The 20,230-nt window shown below is 38.7% G+C and overlaps 1 protein-coding gene across 2 annotated transcripts in view; it reads left to right on the top strand.

Moving 5' to 3' along the window:
• The window catches only part of MPPED2 (metallophosphoesterase domain containing 2), a 107,827-nt gene that overhangs the window by 43,152 nt on the left and 44,445 nt on the right, over positions 1–20,230 (top strand). For both annotated transcript variants that reach the window (XM_076343356.1, XM_076343357.1), the window contains exon 4: positions 17,609–17,834. In XM_076343356.1, the coding sequence (XP_076199471.1) occupies positions 17,609–17,834 (226 nt within the window). The remainder of the gene's footprint in view (positions 1–17,608; positions 17,835–20,230) is intronic.

The following is a 20,230-nucleotide window of genomic DNA, read 5'->3' as shown; positions in this document are numbered from 1 at the left end:
ATGTGCTGAGGAAGAATTAAGACGCTATTCTATGCCCAGTGTATTTCTTACTGAATGTTTCAACTTACTGTTATTATCACTGTTCATACTTTTCCCATCCATTCTCATTCAGTCATATATGGGAAATGAAATACAGAAATATCTAATTATAGCTCTGTCCTCATAGTGCAATATTTCCTTTCCTGCGTGATGGGAAGTGATTGAATAACTCAAGAATTGAAGAGAAAGCAAAGATAAATTCAGGCAGATAGATCTTTAATGAGTGACGATATGTTTATTGTGCTCAATTAGTATGGCCTGATCATATCCTCACTTGTGTGAATAATTTGCATCTGGTTTAGTAATTTTTCTCAAATAGCCAGTTTTCTTCTTTTTTGTCTAGTGATTCTCTCTTACTGTGTTCATTTTTGGTTTTGTTTTGTTTTTTTTTTAATGAAAGATTTCAACTTGACTGTTTCATGTCTTTTCTTTCATGTCTTGCTTTTCTTTTGAATGCGTGTTTCTTTTAATTTCTGTGGGATGATGACTTGAGGAACTTTGTGAATGGTTTAGTGACCAAATACATATGGGTTTGTACTGGAACAAATACTTCTTTACCTGTAATATATCCTTGCCTTTAGTATAAACATTGTTGATAGAGCTAAAATAAAAATTCAGCTTTTTTCTGTCGTGTAGTTCCTCCATCATGTGCCTTAAAGTGAGAAGAAAAGAATGATTATACCCATTTAACGTGGAGGTTTTCTTGTTACACTCTGCATATGTGGATGTGGTCCTCAGAAACGTATTGTCAGTTCTTTTAAAGTTCATTTTTGTGTGAAAGTTTAGTTATTGAAAATAGTAGCCTCAGCTTGGAATTGCTGGCTGTTACATGGAATAGAGGACAAAATGGGAAGAGCACTGGAAATGTGCTGTTGCTCTTGGAGGTATGGGCAGACACGTGGTTCCAGTCTACACTTGGATTTCTGCATTAGTACTGTAGAAACTTGAAATTATATTCAAAACTGTAAGGCAGACACCTGCCAAAATAGTGTTTGATCTTGAAGATAGTATAATTTAATCTGAAAAAAATGAACTGTAACAAAATAGTATAATAGCAAGATCAAGCTCTTTTCTTATCACTGTTTAAAAATTCAGGGTTGCATTCCTCTTGTATCCTTTCTCATTCTCTCTGGTCTGGCTCAGTTATTCCCTCATTTTATCTAGGCTTCATCTCCTCTCCAGGCATATTTCATTTAGGGTTTTGTGTGTGTGTTCCTTTTGCTAATGTACACTGAAAACAGTTTCACTGTGACAAAGTATTTGTTCTTGAGAACTTTTGCTTCGTAAAAGAATATTTCTGATGTGAATTATTTTAGCATCTGACATGACAATTTTCTCTAAAACCAAACCAATAAGCTCTCAATGTCTCCAAATTCAGAGGGATATTAGCTCAAAGTATTCTGAACTAATTTAGAACGAGAAGGAAGCTTATGAATATTTTAAAGTAAAATTATGGCAATAAAAACAAATCTCTTCCTATTTTTATAAATTGATTTATTTCTGATTTGTTTTTTTACCATCTGGAGCATATTTTGAACCCTATATTGCTTTGCTTGTTATAGCTAGAATGAATAATTGACTAAACATAAAATACCATTTTGATGAACAAAACTCTTAGCACTTCAAAAAAAATGGCATTCATTGCAAGTGAAGGAAAATGCTGAGGTAGCTTTAATCCTGTACGTATGTATGAGTTGTGCACAGCTGTTCTGGGAGAGAGGGAAACAACTCCCTGGAAAATCTATTAGTCTAATTTTGAAAACATCTATGTCTTCTGTGAGTGGCTCTGGTGAGGAGCTTCTTTAGGGTTCAGACACTGGAATGGGATACACTTATTTTAATAAGAGGTTGAGCTGGCCGCTGAAGACAGTTGACTCTTCTGTCGGTGTTGGCATTCTGCTATCCCTCTGATACTGTTAGGAGTTCCGTGTGATTTGCAGGATCCAGACCATGTTGGCTGCCTATTTCAGAGATGCTCTGAACTGGAGAATAATGGAGACCTGAAGGTGTACTGGCAAGCCTGTACAGACAGTTTTATTGTGTCTACTTGCTTATTAATTCTAGTTGCTAATAGATGCTGAATATTACGGGTTTGGAACGTGTTGATGCAATTTCATTAAAAAAACCCCCAGATTTATACGATGAAATCTAGAGTGGTTTTGTTTTTTTTGGTTTGGGGTTTTTGTTTTTTGGGGTTTTTTTATTTACTTATTTAGTTCTCTGGGTTATGTATCTGTCTCTGTCTTTATGGTAAAGTTTTAAAAAGCTTCTTCCAAGTTTATTTAGATGTTATTGCAGTATCACTACTTAAGAATATTTCCTTTGCTTTTGTTCTAACTTGAACTGTGTTTAATGTCGTGGTTAAATTCTCATTTGTACTTAGTTTTAAATTCCCATATGGCTTGACTAAATTAATCATCAGTGCTCAGCTTTTATTTGCATACGCCTTTTTTAGCTATATTAATACTAACTTTAATTTTTTTCTTCTCAGAGGAATACAAAAATAATTTGAATGTTACATTTTATTGTATTTATAAAATAGTGGGAAAATACAGCCATGTGGATTTTTGGTAATAAGCTGAATAATGTTTTCCTGATGTAGCAATCTACAGTGAAATGTGAAAGCAAAAATGGGGAAAAAAAATTGCAAAATTCTACTTTTGTGCTATGGTTTTTATAGCTGCTTCTTCATACTTATCCTCTGCTCTGAGTCAGATACTAGATGCTTTGTGGAAAACAGAACCCTAGAAGTATAACTTAAAAGGTAAAATAGAAGAAACTGTATAGGAATGAGTGTCAAGATAGTAAAAATTTCCACTGACTAAAGTGGAATTTGTGCATGAGGAGCAGTGTAAGTTTATTCATATCTGATCAGATGTTTGCTGGCAACTTTCCATAAAGAAATTTCACAAGAAACTATTTTTACTATCTGTTAATGGCATACAGAGAAACTTGGAGGGTTTTTTTTCTCAACTGTAGTCACTAATTTACTAGAGCTACAATGTAAAATTCTCTATACAAGTTGTGTACTACCTGCCATGATCAGTCAAACCAAATGTTAAGGTGTTACTTGACAGCCATTAGAAAACTTGGCTCAGGTGAAATGTACTTTCAAAGAGAATAAAGTTCTGTATTGAGTGGCTCTGTATATGTTTAAATCTAACATACTCATTTGGTAGTTTTCAATGAATGAAAGGAGCCAGCGAGCACTGGAAAGTATTGCACAATTCTTGGACAGGACTTTCAATCACAGTAATTGCTCAGTCATTTCTTGGATCTGCTTCCCTGGACTATTGTTGTCTTAAAATGGGGGGATGATCAGGTTTCAAATAAAAAAGATAATCAAAACAAATTTATAAAATAACCAAAATAATTCTTCCTTTCAATTCCTTCTTTCCCACAAATCCACTTTAAAACAGAACAAAGATTTATGGTTGGTGTATTGACCAGGCATGAAACAAGTAATGCCACCCAAATAGAAAGTTTTATAGACGTTGTCATCAGATTCTTCCTCCAGCATTGCTACTGCAGCCGCATATCATAACATGAGAATGATTTCAATGGAAAGCAGTCAAAGTATGTATTCTTTGTACATCATCGATTTATTTTGTCACTTACAAATTAAATCTTGCATCAAAAATACAAAGTGCAAAAATGCCCCTCTCCTAAATTTTCGCATCACGTACACCATATTAACGATATCTAATTAAAATAAGAAGTCTTTCTGTTAGTAGAGCATCACATTCCTGCTTAGAAAGAACAATGGTTTCCGGGTGGAGGAGTTGCTTTGAGCAGAGAGGGGTTGGGGCTGGGGGGAGAAAGCACTGCAGATTTTAGTATAATGTGTAGTGTTCGAAGAAATTTTATTTCATCATAAAGATTAGCAGGCTGTGTAATTCAATTTAAAGCTGGTTGGCAGTGTCCTGTCTATTACAAAGCCTTTTTTTTTTTTTTCCTTTTTCTTTTTTTTCTTCCCCCCAATCACCACCGGTTTGGTGTGTGGTGGGTTTTGTTTTTTTTTTTTAAATGCTGTATGCGACTACAGAACCTAGCAGACAGCAGGAATGATCTTTGGGTTTTGCGCTTCCCACCTCCCTTCCTCTTTTTAGTTCTGCATGTTAGGAAATGCGTGAGATTTCCTTAAACTGAGCTACAAAACGTTATCTCAGTGAAATGCCATCCTGCATTTTTTTGTCTTGCATAAAATGGTATTTTTTTTTGTGGCCAGCCACTGAGAGTGAAGATCTGCTAAAAATGTTGGGGGGGGGGCGGGGGGGGGGGGTGAGGATTGAGGCAAGCTTAAAACTCAAATGTTAGCATTTACTCACACTGTTGTGGACATTACTATGCTGTAGAAAAGCAACATGCAGCACTTTATGTTAATGCAAGACCGGCAGACCTTTATCTTACAGTAATTGCCTATACTAGGGGGTTAATAAATGTTCCAAGAATTACTGACTTCTTTTTTTGTTAAAGAAAGCTAGGTTGTTGCTTCTTGCTGGCTATCACCAGCCTGCGTAGCTTGTTAATTAACCCTCTTGTTGCAGTGGGCTGAAGCTGAGTATTTGTGCTCGGACAAATTCTGCATGCATTTTATGTGTCGGGAACGATGCGTCTTGGCACAAAAGGGCCGCGAAAGAAGGACCGGTGTGACTCCACCTCTCCCATCCACCCCTGTCGTGCCTGTTAGAAGAGCTTGAAATCTTTATTGACTGTATTTAGGGAGTATATTGATTTCAGAGGGCAGGTATGTTCGTGGGTACTCTGGTACCACTGGCGGGGAGAAAAAGGAGAAAAGAACCCCTTCTCCTAGAGCTAAAGGAACTTGCGTTTTCTTTGTCCTGCTTTGTCATCCTGAGCATGACAGTGTGAATAATGGTGCTTGCTCCGTAGGGTGGTTACAAGACCCACAGGCAGTGTCTTCTCTTGGTGACCCTGGTGCAAGGCTGGGAGGACCTGCTCTGCTGCCACATCCCGTGGCACTGGGCTAGTCTCAGTGTTTGGCTCACACGCAGGCCGGTTCATGGTGGCCCTTCCACAGCTTTGGGAACTGAGTTTCTCAGGACTTGAGATCACGTTGAGGCTCAGGTCACTTCAGTGCCTCACTTCACTGAGCTGTTCTGGTCTCTCTTTTCTCAGCCTGCACCCCAGCTGTGAGGTCACGGTTACCAAACCCTCACTTACTGTTGATGGTACATTTAGTAGAGAAGGAACAAAGCAGCACAACAGGGAACAGCAATGTAAGGAGAGAGGCAAGAAGATGCAAAGCCACACAGAATAGAACAAAATAACATCAAACTGGGGGAGGGACAGAGGCTACAAAGAAGAGGGGGACAAATGAGAGCACAGGGATGTAAAGTAGTGGAGATATATCTGCTTTTTCCAGAGCTTCATTTCTTCCCAAGTTAATAAAATTAAGAAATGAGAGCTCAGGAGCACTCTGTACTTTGAATTTCCTGTAACTGTTGATAAGTGAACCTTAAAGACCTCAGAATTACGTACATCTTTTCTAATGAACCAGCATCTTTAATATTACAGGCTGGGCTGGGTATTAGAGTGCAATAGCTCCTTTTTTCCTGAATGCTGCCATTAAATTTTTTTGGTGTAACCAGCCAACACGGAGAGTTTTAGTTTAAAACAGAGCTGCAAAGGATAAAAAAAATACCCATACTTCCTTACTTTTACCTGAGCTGCTCTCCCCCATACGTTACTCTTAAGGCTCCCCACTCCTTAAGCAGCATTTGGTATTTTCCGTCACTACTGAGAGATGAGCAGAAAAGCTGCAAGGCAACCATGAAGTTTCCTGCATTTTTGTGCAGGAGATGTCTCCTGAGCATCGAGGGGAAGGAGTTCGTTCCTTCTGCTCTCCTCTGTCCCTGCTGCAAGCTTTGGTGGTCGCTGGGAATAAAATAATGTAGCCGTAGCCATACTTGTGGTCCTGAGAATAAAGGTCCCGCACTAACGTCCCCTCATAAAACCCCATGTGAAGTAATTCCCAGACTAGCACTGTAGGGAAAGCCATTCGCCATGTGCAGTCTCCTGGTTGTAAATTGTAATCCTGTGCCATTAGCTGGAGTGTGAAAGGCGGGGAGGGATTGCCTGAGCAAGGATGGCTGAGGGGATGCCCCGCTGTGGCAGTCACCCGGGCTGCCCCTGGGGACAGAGGGAAGGAAGAGCCACTGATCTGGTGACTGACAGCTCTGGCTATCTATGTTAAAATGGGTCCTGGCGTTTGAGTGAGTTACTGGAGAGGATGCGTGTACAGTTATAGTGGAAGCAATATAGCCATTCATAAACAAATGCTTCCGTGAAGCCAGCTGTAAAAACAATGATGCTTGCCTTTGAGGTGAAAGGGCAAAACCTTAGCAGAAAGGAGTATAAATAAGAAATAAATTGTTACCTTTGTGTAAGTGACTGAAATAGCTGTTCTCTTAGTGCTTTGTCTTAATGACCGGCTCTGATTAACTATAGTTGTCGCTTTATTCAACAAAACTTAAGGTCTACATAACTTGCCTTTTTATGGCAGTTTTTTCTTTTTTTTTTTTTAAAGTCTAGAAATGATGGCTAAAATGGGTAAGTCAAGAGAGACCCTACTCTGCAGAAAGCACGAGATGAAAAATTGCAAATGGTGCATGCCCCAGCAGTTAACGATAGCGTTTAATTACAGAGAAATATTTATTCATGTACCAGAATCCTCAGTGTACTTCTGTACATGAAAGGAAACTACAGATGCTGCATCATACAGATTTTGCAGCACCTTGTGAAAATGTTACTGTAAATTCAAATGCACAGATACAAGTACCATAAATCTCACATATCCATTTAACTTGGTTTAAAAACATCTCAGTATCTTAGCAGGTTAGGTGCTTGCTATTATCCTTAAAAAGGAGCAGAGACGTCTGCAGCAAAGGGCCTATGTACTTGTAGTAACAAGGATAGAAAAGATAAAGAGTTTCACCTGAATTCCATCACAAATAAAGCACTCAAACTCTTTATATTGCAGAATGGAGTTTACATTACATATACTATTTTTCATTCATCTGTTTTGTCCTTCCTTCTTTGGAAGGACAATTAGGAGGTATTTCAGCATATAGGTTTGCCCACTGAAATTCAAAGAGCAGCGCCTTGGATTTTTAAAAACTTCAGTCTGAACTGTCTGTCATGAAGTCCTGGGATGCTCTAACATAAATAATTTGGTAATTGAAGTTCTGCAAAGCCAGGAGAGGAGGTGGCAAGAAATAGTAGCAGGGGTGAGATTTGGAACTCGGAAATCACTGGCACAGATTTCCATAGTTGCCGCTCTAGACCTTTATCAGGCTTAAGGTTTCCTTCTCTCTTTTATTTTAGTGTTTGGAGTTACTATATATGCTTAAACTTACAAGGAAGGTATCTGAGGCTATGTGCCATTCTACTCGGGCAATTCTAGATGACTAGGGGAAAAAAAACCTGCATAAGAGGAATTCACTTCCTTGTAATAACGTGATACAGCTGGAGTGATTTGGTTGTCTCCTTTAGTAGCTAAGAAACCTCTCTGTGGGCTGGGTTATTAAAAGGAATTTCCTTACAGGGCTCAGGAGATTCCTGGTATTCAAGTTCATCTTGAAAGACTATAATGGAATGTTTAGGTTTATTTAGAATAATAAATTTAAATGTGGGATTCAGAAAAATAATACTGGAGGTTCATAAAGACCTGCCTGAATATTTTTAGTTGACTCTAATTTCTGTTTGTGTTCTCTGTGTACTTTCTCTTTAAAGATTTCAGGAGAGGACTGTGGAGGTAGTTCTGAAATACAGTACATAGTCCTGTCAAATGGCTGTCGGGCTGCTTCTAGAAGTGGAGTTTAGTTCAGGTTTTAGATCTTACCCTTTTCCGACTTAGAAAAGGAAGAAACAGTTCCCAACAATCATCATCATCATCATCATCATCTGAAAATATGTTTAAAAACACCTTTGAATGTCAAACTTGCTTCTTAAATGTTTACAAGTAAAAGCACAAAACATGATCACAGGGTAGAATTTCAAAAGCAGCTAATTACTTTAGCACACTGGACAATGTTACATTCTCACAGTTATTAAAAAGCTCATGTCCTGCTTTTAGACAGCAGTCCATGCTTTTAAAACCTTTGGGATATTTAAAAATACTTTATCTTATTTCTTCTTTTTCCTTTCAGTTTATTTTCCTTGTGATTATTCTTGCTGTCCTTGCTTATTATTTTTTCCCTTATCATTATGGGAATTTACCCACGTTACCTTAGTATTGGTAGTCAGTTAAGTCTGAGCCCCACTATGTTTTGTAGTTTACCAATAATGTACTAAAAATTGTAGTTTCGAAAGGAAGGATTTCAGTTTCATGTATAAAAATTGAGAAGTTACATAAGATATACTGTATTATAGAAAGAAAATCAAAATAGTTATGAGAAGTTTTGTGTTCATGTAATTGAGACTTTTCTTCTCATAAGAAGTGCTCTGATCATCTTCCTGGGATACAGAAAAAAGGAGGCATTTGGAGGGATTTTTTCAGAAGTATTGACTAGCCTTTACCATGCTGTGAGATAGACGGAGGCGTCTGCCTACTGCTTTGTGCACTGTAAGCCTCAAAGACTTTCATTTAAAAATGAGAAAACAAATAATGGGAACAAGTTCAGAGAGGAGAGAAACAGGAGAATCGTTTTTGGTGATTATATGTGTTTCCTGATTGATTTATTTATTTGTTTATCTTAAGATAGGTAGGTAGATATTGGAAGTATCCTGATAGAGATGTGTTTTTTCAGTCCTGTGGACAGAAAAGGAAGTTCCACTGCTCACATAAAGGTCCCTGTCAATAAGGCAGAAAAATTTGGGGCAGAATCTAGATCTGGGTCCTGTATTCATAATTCTCATTTCCTTCAGTAAGTTTTCCTTCAGTAAGTAGTGAAGAATTGATATCCAGACTTGTTTCTCTTTTAAATAAAGATTTTACTTCGTCTGGAGAATCTTGTCCTTAGCATTCGCTGGCCTTTTGCAGTGTGAAAATATATGTACATGAAAATACCAAGACGTTGCCTGTGATAATTATGATTAGCTTAATTACCTTCTGTATAATTGTTTCTCAAGATGACCTCCTTTTTGATGGCTTTTATTCATTTATTTTAGAAAAAAAAGACTTACTTGGAATTGTAAATTACAGAGACAAAAAGGTATGCTATGGGAAGTAGGTCCATATCTGTTTGTGTCAGACAGTGACTGTTGGGTTTTATATTCTTAAGATTCATGGGGAAAAATCATTTAAATTGATACAGTATGTGCGTGCACAAGGTAATATCAACAACCAATATATTATTTCAAAATCTGGTGAGTTTCTTTATAAAGGATTAGGTTATATAGTGTGGGGGGACTCCGAAAAGAAAATAGAATTGTGTATTGATGCCTTTAGAAATATTATTTGAGGGCAATAAAATGTTCCCTGAAATTCCCTCCTGAGTGGAGAAAACGGAGTTTGTTTGCAGTAATTGCATTTTCTAGCATTTGCTTTCGCACTTTCCAATATGAGTTAAGCCAATTGGAACCTGTGATTTCGTTTTGCTTATTGGCAAAAGTACCATGTAAATTGATCTATGATGCATTTATAGAGAATGCTTTGAAAATTTTGAAATAGAGATGGCTTTTTCTTATTAGATTTAGGGAGTATTAGGGTCCGTTTCTATATTTTAGCCTAATGTAATAGTAACCAAAAATGTTCCTTTTCAATTTAGTCTTAATCAAGTTCAAGGAGAACATTTCTACTTAGCCCCACTGGCATTGTGAAGGCAGAGTTTATGTTCCCATTCTCAGCCTTGGCATTCAGATTTCAAGATCTGAGCCATTCAAAACCACACCGAGCTGAAATCAGTCCAAAACTTTTCAGCCCTGCTACATTAAGATCTTGATCGCAAGAGAAAATGTAAAATTCTGTTGGACAAAATATAACATATTTCTATGTATTCACAATATACATGCATTATAGACCTTAAACTACAGGGGGTTAAATGCAAATCTCATTATAAATGTAAATATGGGGTAATTCTGTTTAGAGGAACACCCTTCAGCTCTGCCAGACAAAAGATGTTCTTGCCTGAGAACCTTATATATTTTCCCAAGTGAACACTATTTCACTTGAAGGATCTCTTTGAAAGTGCACACATAGCACCAAAGCAGTCGTGGCAGTCCTTTATGTGTTGCTTTACTATGGGAAAGAGAAGAGTAGCAGGAACTACCATTTCTGCAAGAAGCATTTTTAAAAATGAAAGGGAAAAATAAGGCTATTGCCATTTCCAGGGAGGGTGTTGTTTTCAGAATTTACTGAATTTAAAGGGAAACTTCATAGCTGTCAGCTTTTTTGGTTTTAAGTTGGGTGATTTTTTTTGTCTAGAAAGCTCCATCTTTTAGGTTACATAATTACAAGCCTGAAGAGAAAGCCTTTCCAGGGACTAGCAGAGAAATCTGTGCTGTTACTTCTTCAAATTTCGTAATTTTAAAGTCAATTTGCGGGACTTTTTACACCTAAAGTTGGCAGTGCTGTGAGCTGCAAAATCTGGAGGCTTTTTTGTTTTTGAGGTTAGACTAAACAAAACCTTCAGATTCTGTCTGTTTCAAAACAAATAAATGTCATGTATTAATTGGTAAAACTTCAGTGAAGCTTTCGATGCTTCAAGAAAAAATGTTTCAATAACAGTAGCCCAGTGACATTCAAAACAACTTTGAGATCAAAACCCAACACATGTCATCTCAGAATAATGCTAAGGAAGACATGGAACACTGAAGTGAAACTAAAGATTGTTGCTTATGGTGTGCCACATTTTTTCTTTTAACAGAGAGGAGAAGGATATTAATCACAAACAGTTACATTAGAATAATGTTATGGTTGAGACATAAATACATAAAAGCAAGGAATTGTTACCAATGTCAAAGCATCATTAAATCAGACCCCTAGTTAACTAGGTTCTGCTATATACAGTTCATACTGCACTGGGCGATGTTACGGCCCAGTGTTGTGCAAAATTCACTTTATTTACCTATGGGAGAGAGAACGAGTGGACGCACTTGGTATTAGGTACCGCTGATTCTGCAGTATCAGACTTCTCCTAAGTGCCCATATAGGTTAAGTAGCACCTGTATCTGTGGTCGCTGGGAGAGGACTGTATTTGCTGCAACACCTTGGCGCTGCATAGCTGAGTTATAGGTGCTGAGGCAAGATTCACTCAATACTTCCTTGCTTTCATGGGTTTATGACTCAACCTTGGCATTATTGTAACGTAGTTTTTTGTGTTTAATGTTTCTTAGACTTGGTTTTCCATTGCCAGCATGGAAGAAATCCTAATGCATGAGTTTCAGAGGAGAAGGTAGCAGTCTGAACCTGCTGTGTGGCTCGATCCGCAAGTGTGAGTATTAACGCTAGAGCTGTCAGGCCTTGTGAAAATTAATGAAGCCTGACGGTTACAGAGTGAAAGGTCAGAGGCAGAGCTTGCACTTACCTAACATTTCTGTTTTGTTGTGTCTAACAGCATTTTCAACAAAGGGGAGCTTTAATGTACAAGCTTCAGATTTATCACAGGAATTCAAGGGTCTCAGCCTTTGCTTCTCCCTGTGCTGTGGTCTGATGTTTTCTTTGCATAAAGGCAAAACAGTTAAACTTTCATTCATCTACTCCTCTTGCTGTGTTGCCCATGTGTGTTTTGCCTGTATTTTTCTTTCTCCAAAATTTTCTTTTGGAGGGGGGAAAAAAAAAGGGCAGCATCTGAACCGATGATAGTTTAAAAAGCTGGTGGAATAGTTTTCATCAAGAAGGTTTTGAGAGATCTTGTACTTCTTCAGCTCTTTGTACTTCTTTAGAAGCATGTTCTGGTTTTGTGCATGTTCTGTCTTTTATTTGCCTTCTTTTTTGTTTTTAGTTATTTCATTCTGTAGACTTCTGCAGACATGAAGAGGTAAAATGCATAGAAATACATTTTCAGCCAGTATGTTGGTTGACATCAGATTTAGCTATTCCATTGAGGACTTTTTGTGAAGGCTGTTTGATTAAAACAGCCAGAATATTTTCACAGTCAGTTGGTCAGTCTCATCCTAGAAAAGATGTTTGTTTTTCCTACCCAGTTTTGCATCTCAGTACCTGCAACTGATTGTTTGTGTGAGGAGTCCACCTTATCATTTGAAAGCTCGAGTCTATCTGACCGTACTTACACAGTCTGACTCGTTTGTTGCTGCCAAAGGAGAAATCAGAGCCTTTGAGATATTCTGTCTGTCTTTTAAAAAGCTGAAAGGGGCCTGTGTGTATTGCGATTGTGCTGTAAATGCTGGGAAGAGAGAGTAACTGTGGCCCTGAGATGGAGTGGGCTTTCCACAAGAAACCTCTATGAAGAGTTACAGAGCTGCTGAACACTAGCAGGTTCAGCTGGTTGCCCTTGCCTGCTGCCCGTCAGTGGGCAGCTGCGGCCAGGCAACTGATGGCAACCTGTGCTGCTGTGGGGACTGGAAGTCCATAGGAATGACACAAAATCTGCTCCTTCAGTGTTTATCTCTGGACGTGTATGTGGTTGGTTATAGGTGAATGCTCCATGACCAGTTTTGCATTTTTGAAGCATATATGATATACCATAAATGGGAGATGATTCACTTGCACAGGCATCTCATTTGTACAGATTTTCCCTCTTTTTGAAGGGACTACAATTTGTACTTCAAGGTTTCTCAGCCCATTTCTTAACATATGGCCAAAGGGTCTGTGGGGCTATGCAATGGGCATGAAAACGCTTCACGTTTCATGGAAGTGTTGTGTGGTTTGAATAGTTAATCTGCATATGCATATTCAGAGCTTCACATCAAAAGCACTTGGTGTAGCATTTGTGTGTAAATACAGGTTTCTACCACTATATAAACAGCTAGTATCACATTATTTCTTATTCCCCTACTTACCACTATATAAACAGCTAGTATCACATTATTTCTTATTCCCCTACTTCCCTGTGGGTTTTGTAGGTAACAGTAGTCAAAAAATAATGTGATTTTTCTATTTTTATAGGGACTCAGCAGTTAACATTCATTGCCAGTCAGACTCCTTTTCATGTCTGGCAGCTCTACAGAACTTGGGTTATGTGACTAAATTGTACTCGTATGAAGCATGCCATTAAAAGGGGAACGGTTGTTCAACAGATTAAGGACTCCTACGATCAAGTACTTAAGGTGAACTTAAAAAACCCACTGGAACACCTACTTAGGTAGTTTAAAAAAAACCAACACCCCTTCCCCCCCCCCCCCCCCCCCCCCCCGAGCTTCCCCCCTCATCCTGTGTAATAGGTGTATTAGAAGTCAGTCTGTTGCTCAGCTAACACTTTAAAGTGATGTAAGTGGTTGCAGCCAGCAAAAGAAGTCCTGCCTTACCAGCATTCACAGAGCTTCATTCCTTTTTTGCTACATCAGTTTTCAGCTGGATCAGTTTTCTGATCCACTGCGCTCTGTGGCCACCAAATCCTTGTGTTGGCAAAGAGCCATGGTGGCACAGGAGTGAGGATGAATGCTTGAGGGACAAAGGTACGTGGGACTGTAGCTTGAGGGTTGACTTGTTAAATGAGAAGCCACAGAAATCTTCTGAGACTCCCAGATTAATGTATTTACTATAAACAATTCCAATTTTACAAGTTATTCACAGTTAACGATCTTCGCTTTTATTTGAGCAAGACTGATACTGAGCTTTTGTCTTCCAGAAGAGAAAACTTGTCTGATTGCAATATTTTCTTGATCAGTGATTACACTGTGCCCTTGCTTCTGCTGTTGAGGGCAGACGTTGAAAACATCTTAGCCAAAATAATATAAATATATATTGAAGATACACATGCGCGCATACACACGCACACACTGTGTGTGTATATACACATAAATACATAGGAATTCAAATACTCCAGTATAAGTGACTCTACTTCACAGACTTGATGCCCATATCATTTTTAGTAGCTGTAATTTTAGCTTTTTGATCTCACCTGTTAAACACGTAAGTATTTTTAATTTAAACTCAGTTATTACCCTGGGAGTTGATAACTGGGGTTTCTGAAGTGCTCGTCCCAGCAAACAGATCAAGCTCTTTTCCTAGTTTGGAAAGGGATTCTTCTATCTGTTTTCCAGATTCACAGTATAAATTAGAATGAATAATATTACTGATGCACGATGGAAAATTTAATAGTTAGGAAATTAGACTAATGAAGACCAAATGTAGCTAACAAAAATTTAGTGAAGGAAAATAAGGAAATGCTTTTCAACCTGTGTATTGTACTACAGCATTTCTGTACAGACAGCACAGATGTAGATATGCAGAAATTAATCTGGTCAAGATGAAACTAAAATACCATGGAGTAGGAGATTTTTGTGTGTGACTGTATATGCTTCCATATTAAATGCAGAAGGTCAGCAGATTATAGACAAAGGGCAGGACTGCCAAAAGAAAACACACCAAAATATTTCATAAATTGTATCAGAGAGAATGAATGTTGTGCACTGCCACAGGGCCTTTCAGGAAGAGAAAACCTGAATGCGATGAATAAATAGCTAATCTGATTGCAGGTAATTTATTACTGTGATTAGTGCTATATAGTCTTTCCTCAGGGAAGAGGAAAGAAATGGATGAGGCTTCCTCTTGCTCTGCTCCCCTTTGCTTGGGCCTGGCTTTTGATGTGTTTGCATTTTGATGAGTGGTGTTGGTCATCGCTAGCTCCCGAGCCAGGTCCAGAAAAGGAGAGCAAAATGTGACTGGTTATAAAGTTGGTGAACTAGGTGGGGAGCCTGGTCAGACCTTGGTGCCCATTCTGTGGTAAATATTAAAGTATGTACAGACACGGAGTGAAGTACATCTCTTCTCATTGCTGGATGGGGGACCTGCGTCTGCAGCCACTACATCCATGGCCAGCACTGGTTACGCTCCGGCTCGCAGGCTATGGGTGTGCAGTCCAGCTGAGCTAGAGCTTACAGGTAAGTGTTGACAAACTTTGGTCCCTGTGGGTTTTCTCCTCCAGGGCCCGTTTCACCTTATTCCTCAGTCCTGGTGTTGGTCCTTGGGTGTCATTGGTGGGGCCGTGTCCTGAGCTCCCTGGTTCTCTCCCAGGGCCCCCTGGCTCCCCGGTGCCTCCCTGGCTCTCATGAACTGACCAAGCGGAGCCTCTCCTTAAAATCAACGGCTGTCTTGACACCAATTGCAGTAAATACTATTTGATTTTCCGTACTGTTTTCAGGGGCTCATATAACATGTATAATGTTACATTTATATGTTTTAATAATCACTGATGTCACCATTATTTTCTCTTTTCGTGTCCTGTGTGTCTTCTAATTAAGCCCTCTTTTTCAAGGTGTCAAGAGAAAAAAATGTTGACTTAAAGCAAAACGTTCCAGACTTAATTGGACATAATATTAGCAAAATGTGCTGATTTTCAAATCTACCAAAATACATGGCAGAAAGTGTAAAACCTGAACATTTATCCAGCAAGATGAGAAGTTTCCTCTGCTAAAACTGGCAAATGTTGATAACTTGGCAGAAACCTGAATTTAACTTCTCCATCCTACTTCTCTGAGAATTTAATCACATCTAGCTTATTTTGAGGGATTGATAGTTATGACAAGTGTATCAGATTTCATGCCAGTGGTATCTTTTACGTTTCCTGAGAGAGGAGAAAATAGCCATTTTACCTTGTGCCCAGGAGTCTCAGAAAGCAGGAATTGTAGGTACCTGCCACATTGAGTTTTTAAATAAAAATGAATTGCAGAGCAGCGTGTAGCAGAGATGGGGAAGGGGAGGGAAGAGAGTGAGGCATAAACTGTAGAGCAGCATTTATTGCATCTCCCCCAGTTTTTAATCTAATGCAGCACCGCAGAGAGTTATGAATAGATATGATCTGCATTTTGTTCAGATGTGAGGTGTCTGTGAAGATGTCTGCTTGTTTTTTACAGGGGATTTATAGCTTTTTGTTTTTCCATCCAGAATTAACTAATTTTGCAAAGATGATGTTTATATACATATCTTGTGTAATTCCTGTTTCCGTGCTGTAAATATTGAAAAGCAAAGGGTTCTGACTGGTTCCCCTTAAGTCTTATTTAGGGGAAAGTTAATCTTGTTGTAAATACTTAGAGCTTTACTTTGCAACTTATTTAAAAAAAAAACAAACAAACAAAAAAAACCCCACAAACCCAAACAGTTTTGAAAGTTGAAAGACAAGTTTTAAACTAGCAAAGCCACATCTATTTAGGAGAACTGTATTCACGAGAAATATATAGCGTCCTATTCTGTGTTCCTTGCGGTAGATGTTGGGAGTACCAGAAGTGGAAGATGGACCCATAGATTTCCACATACATTTTGCTGCCTTTATGGGGGGGAAAGGCAAAACCAAAACCAACCTTTTCTAAATGATTATTAGGAATATACACCAAAATGAATGATTTGGTATAAGACTAGGAAATCAGGCTTATGTTGAAGGCAGTAGAAGGGAGATGGGAGTCTGGTTTTAGCTTTGATGCAAACTTACATGTGATTTTTGGCAAGTCACAGTGGGACAGATTTTGTAAAAGAACCTAACTTCTGTGAAGACGCCACAGTATGGGACCATGTTTTTAAGAGAGCTCAGCACCCGGTATGTTTATTTGGAAGATCTGGCACTGGTTGTTGGTACCAAGTGCTTGAAAATCTGTCTCTGAACTCCAAAAATCTGGTTCCATGGGCCTGATCCATGCCTCATTCCAAACAATGGAAATAGTTGCCCTAACTTGAGGTGATCAAGCCCGTACTCTTTCTCTCTGACCCTCAGGGTAAATGAATTAACCACATTTCCTTTTTCCGACCTTATGCCTTACTTGCTTGAATTTCGTGGTTTCTTCTACATGTGTACTTCTTACAGAAATGAGATACTGCCATAAACTGAATAATAATAATAATAATAAAGCGAAAGTCTGTTGCAAGTGACTCAGAGCTTTGGAGAACAGGCTAGGTCTGGGAGTAAATGCCACTTCTTAAATGTTTTGGTTTCCATACGAATTCATCCAAATAATGGCATAATAAAAACCAATAGCACTAGCAGCCTAATTCAGTACCCCATGCCTGGTACCCTCACGACATACTTGTGAGGCATACTGCAGTCTCTTCTCTACCCACCCACTCAGACACCTGAGGTGTCTCACTGCATGTCACTCCTATGGATTAGGACTCAGGACTGCTGACTGACCCAGTCCTGTGAATTAAGCGGTAGGACTCGGAGTCACATCTTAGGCTCATCTAAATCAGCGTGTCATCAGTTGAAAGCGAGGGAGCAGTGGTGGTTTATGCCACCTTTGGAGCTGGTTTGGTGCCTACCAGCTTGTTTTGTTTAATGCTTTTTATTATAACATTGCTTTGTGTGACGTTACTTTACATTTTAACACAGTTTCATTCAGTGGAAGAGAAGCGGCATTAATAACTTTGGCTCAACATGGAGATGCACACATATCTTGGGTATTACATTCTGTCACTGCTAGCTCTCTACTTATTGTGCCAGCAATGCTGGTGTGGGAGGAAAATGTGCTAATTAAGTCCTCTTTTTTGTTATTTCAGGAAACCTACCATATGAATATAAAATAGTGATTGCTGGGAATCATGAACTGACATTTGATAAGGAATTCATGGCAGACCTTGTTAAACAAGATTACTACCGCTTTCCCTCTGTGTCCAAATTGAAACCAGAGGACTTTGACAATGTTCAGTCACTCCTGACAAATAGTATTTACTTACAAGATTCAGAGATAACGGTTAAAGGATTCCGAATATACGGTGCCCCATGGTAAGTCTCAATTTAAACTTTCTTTGCTGTTTATTACTTGAACCACAGCAGGAATCATTCCTGCTGAAAATGCGTGAAGCTGCTTTGTTGCATTGCCCTGCCAGAACAGTATCGAACTTAGCTGTAAACCACTCTGAAACAATTGCCGCTTTTTTTTGTGGTTAAATAGGCTATATTTAGCCATGTGTGTGAAATAAGAGAAAAAGAATTGTAATTATTTCTGTTCTACCTGCTGAATTCACTTAAAAAATTGTGGACTCAATATCCACTCTGTGCTTGTGGATTAACTGCAGTGGTATCTTAGTATGTATTGGGGAAGGAAGCTTCATTATATTGTATATTAGGTATTTATGTCTGCTGTGCTAATAGATTAGTATGGTAGCGTTTAACACCCACACAGCACAAGGTTCAAGGCAGCAGGTGCTTTAAGCGTTATTTCTGATCAGTTCTAGGCATTGTTTTCTCTTGCTTGTAAAGTTGTGATAATGAAATTTCAAGCCAGTTTTGATCTCATTCCACCCCTGTGCTGAGCATATGCAGGAAAAATTGCTGTCCAGTTTTGTACTGAGGAGACTCTTCCTTGTTTTTTCTACATGTTGTTTAATTGCGATGCCTGGTACCTCTCTGCGGAGTCTTGGGTAGCCCTTGTTTTAAATCCTCATGCTAACAGCAGCCACAGTCCTTTGGGGCTGTACCAGAAACCTGAACTTCAGTGATGGTGATAATCATTATGCTACTTGGCATTCTCAATTGTCAGCTGAAGTACATAGATGCTAATTTATGCACACCTATAAGAAGGGTTTATTATAAGCTTATAGCTTGTATTTTTGATGTCAGGCTTGCTTTAAAGGTGAAAGTAGGAGAGGAAGGGGGCAATGGCAGAGGTTGAACCAAAGAATGGGGCAAACCTATACAGACATTAGAAATTTTCCCCTTCATCTCATCTCTAATGACTGACCCGCAGGCCTTGGTGATTCATACACCACCACATATGTTCATGCTTCCGACAGTGCTTTTTTTTTTTGCCCTTTTTTTTTTTTTTTTTTTTTTTGGTCATGTGTACATTAGTGCTGGCTAGGTAAAGGTGATGTAGCTCTGTATCTCACATTCTTGACTTAAGGTATTATTTTTCTTAATTCAAAAGTCATAGCCTTTAGCTAGTAGTGAAAATCAGCCTGACATTGCTTAGCTAAGAAAAAAATACTCTAAATCCTGCAGTATCAGCTAATTGGGAAAGATTATCTTAATTCAGATTAGGAATCATCTCTTAAAGACATGTCAAAGTAGGTTGTTTTTTTTTTAGTATAGCAGCATATAACACACAGAAGACCGGGCACATAACGGCCTTGGGTAGCGTGAGGTGAATTTGAGACTTGCTGCAAGGTAGAGCAGCTGTGTGAGCTGGTTAGCTACTAAGATTAAGATTGTGTTCAACTTCTTTCATATGTATGTCTTAGAGGGCTTGTATTCTGCAGGCATCCAATGATTATGAAGTGTAGACATATTTTCAGATGTATTTGGGGCAGATTTATCTGGACTCTGCTTACTGCAGAGCTGCTGGAGAAATCTGGAGGAGAACGTAGAATCCCAAGTCTGGGGAAAGGTATCTTTGGGGAATAGAGAGCTTGGTATTCTGAAATGGAGAACCGTGTGATATGCCTTTACATTTACATATATATGTACTGGCAAAATGTAGTGATCTTTTTTTCCTTCTTTTGGTTCCCGAATCGATAATGGCAATCTGTTACCCTTTTGTCTCCAGCTGCATTCAGAAGTTCTTTCATTTTGCAGGTATACACACGGATTTAGAACGTTTGTTCTGAAATAGTAAGGGACCCCACATCAAGGAACTGAGTTGTTTTGACTGTAACAAGTGAATGGCATATGTATTCTGACCTAGTCATGGAAGACAAATGTTAGTTATTCCTCCCTATAATCCATTGATAACTGGATTTTTCCAGTTAGTGATCAATGGGAAATAAAGCTAGATTGCTACAAAGGCATGCTGAGCTCCAACCAAGCACAGACTTCTCCTCTCTCTTGAAGGATGTTTCATTTGTGTTCAGCTGTGGAAAAACTGTTGTCAAAGCATGTTTTGAGCAACTGTTGCTGTGGAGTTCAGGCTATCATTTTGAACACAGCTTTTTAGATGAGCTAGTCTATGTTCGGAGGATAGAGGTGGTGTTTTGTTTTTAATAATGGCAGTTCCTGGAAAATGTGAAAATTCTGCTAGTTTCCTACGTTTTAGTTGGTCTTTGAGAGGAAAGAAAAGTCACATCAGATACTGGAAAAATCTGTTCCAAATCTGTTCTGTGCCTGGAAACTGAGACAGAATGATCAGACAAGCCTGTTAGGACTTCTTAATTTTTTTCTCCTTCCCCTCCAATCACATTTCA

This window comes from Aptenodytes patagonicus, chromosome 7 (genome assembly GCF_965638725.1).
Source record: "Aptenodytes patagonicus chromosome 7, bAptPat1.pri.cur, whole genome shotgun sequence".
Lineage (NCBI taxonomy): Eukaryota > Metazoa > Chordata > Aves > Sphenisciformes > Spheniscidae > Aptenodytes > Aptenodytes patagonicus.
The sequence above is the reverse complement of the archived record's forward strand: the minus strand, read 5'-3'. Positions and strand labels throughout refer to the sequence as shown.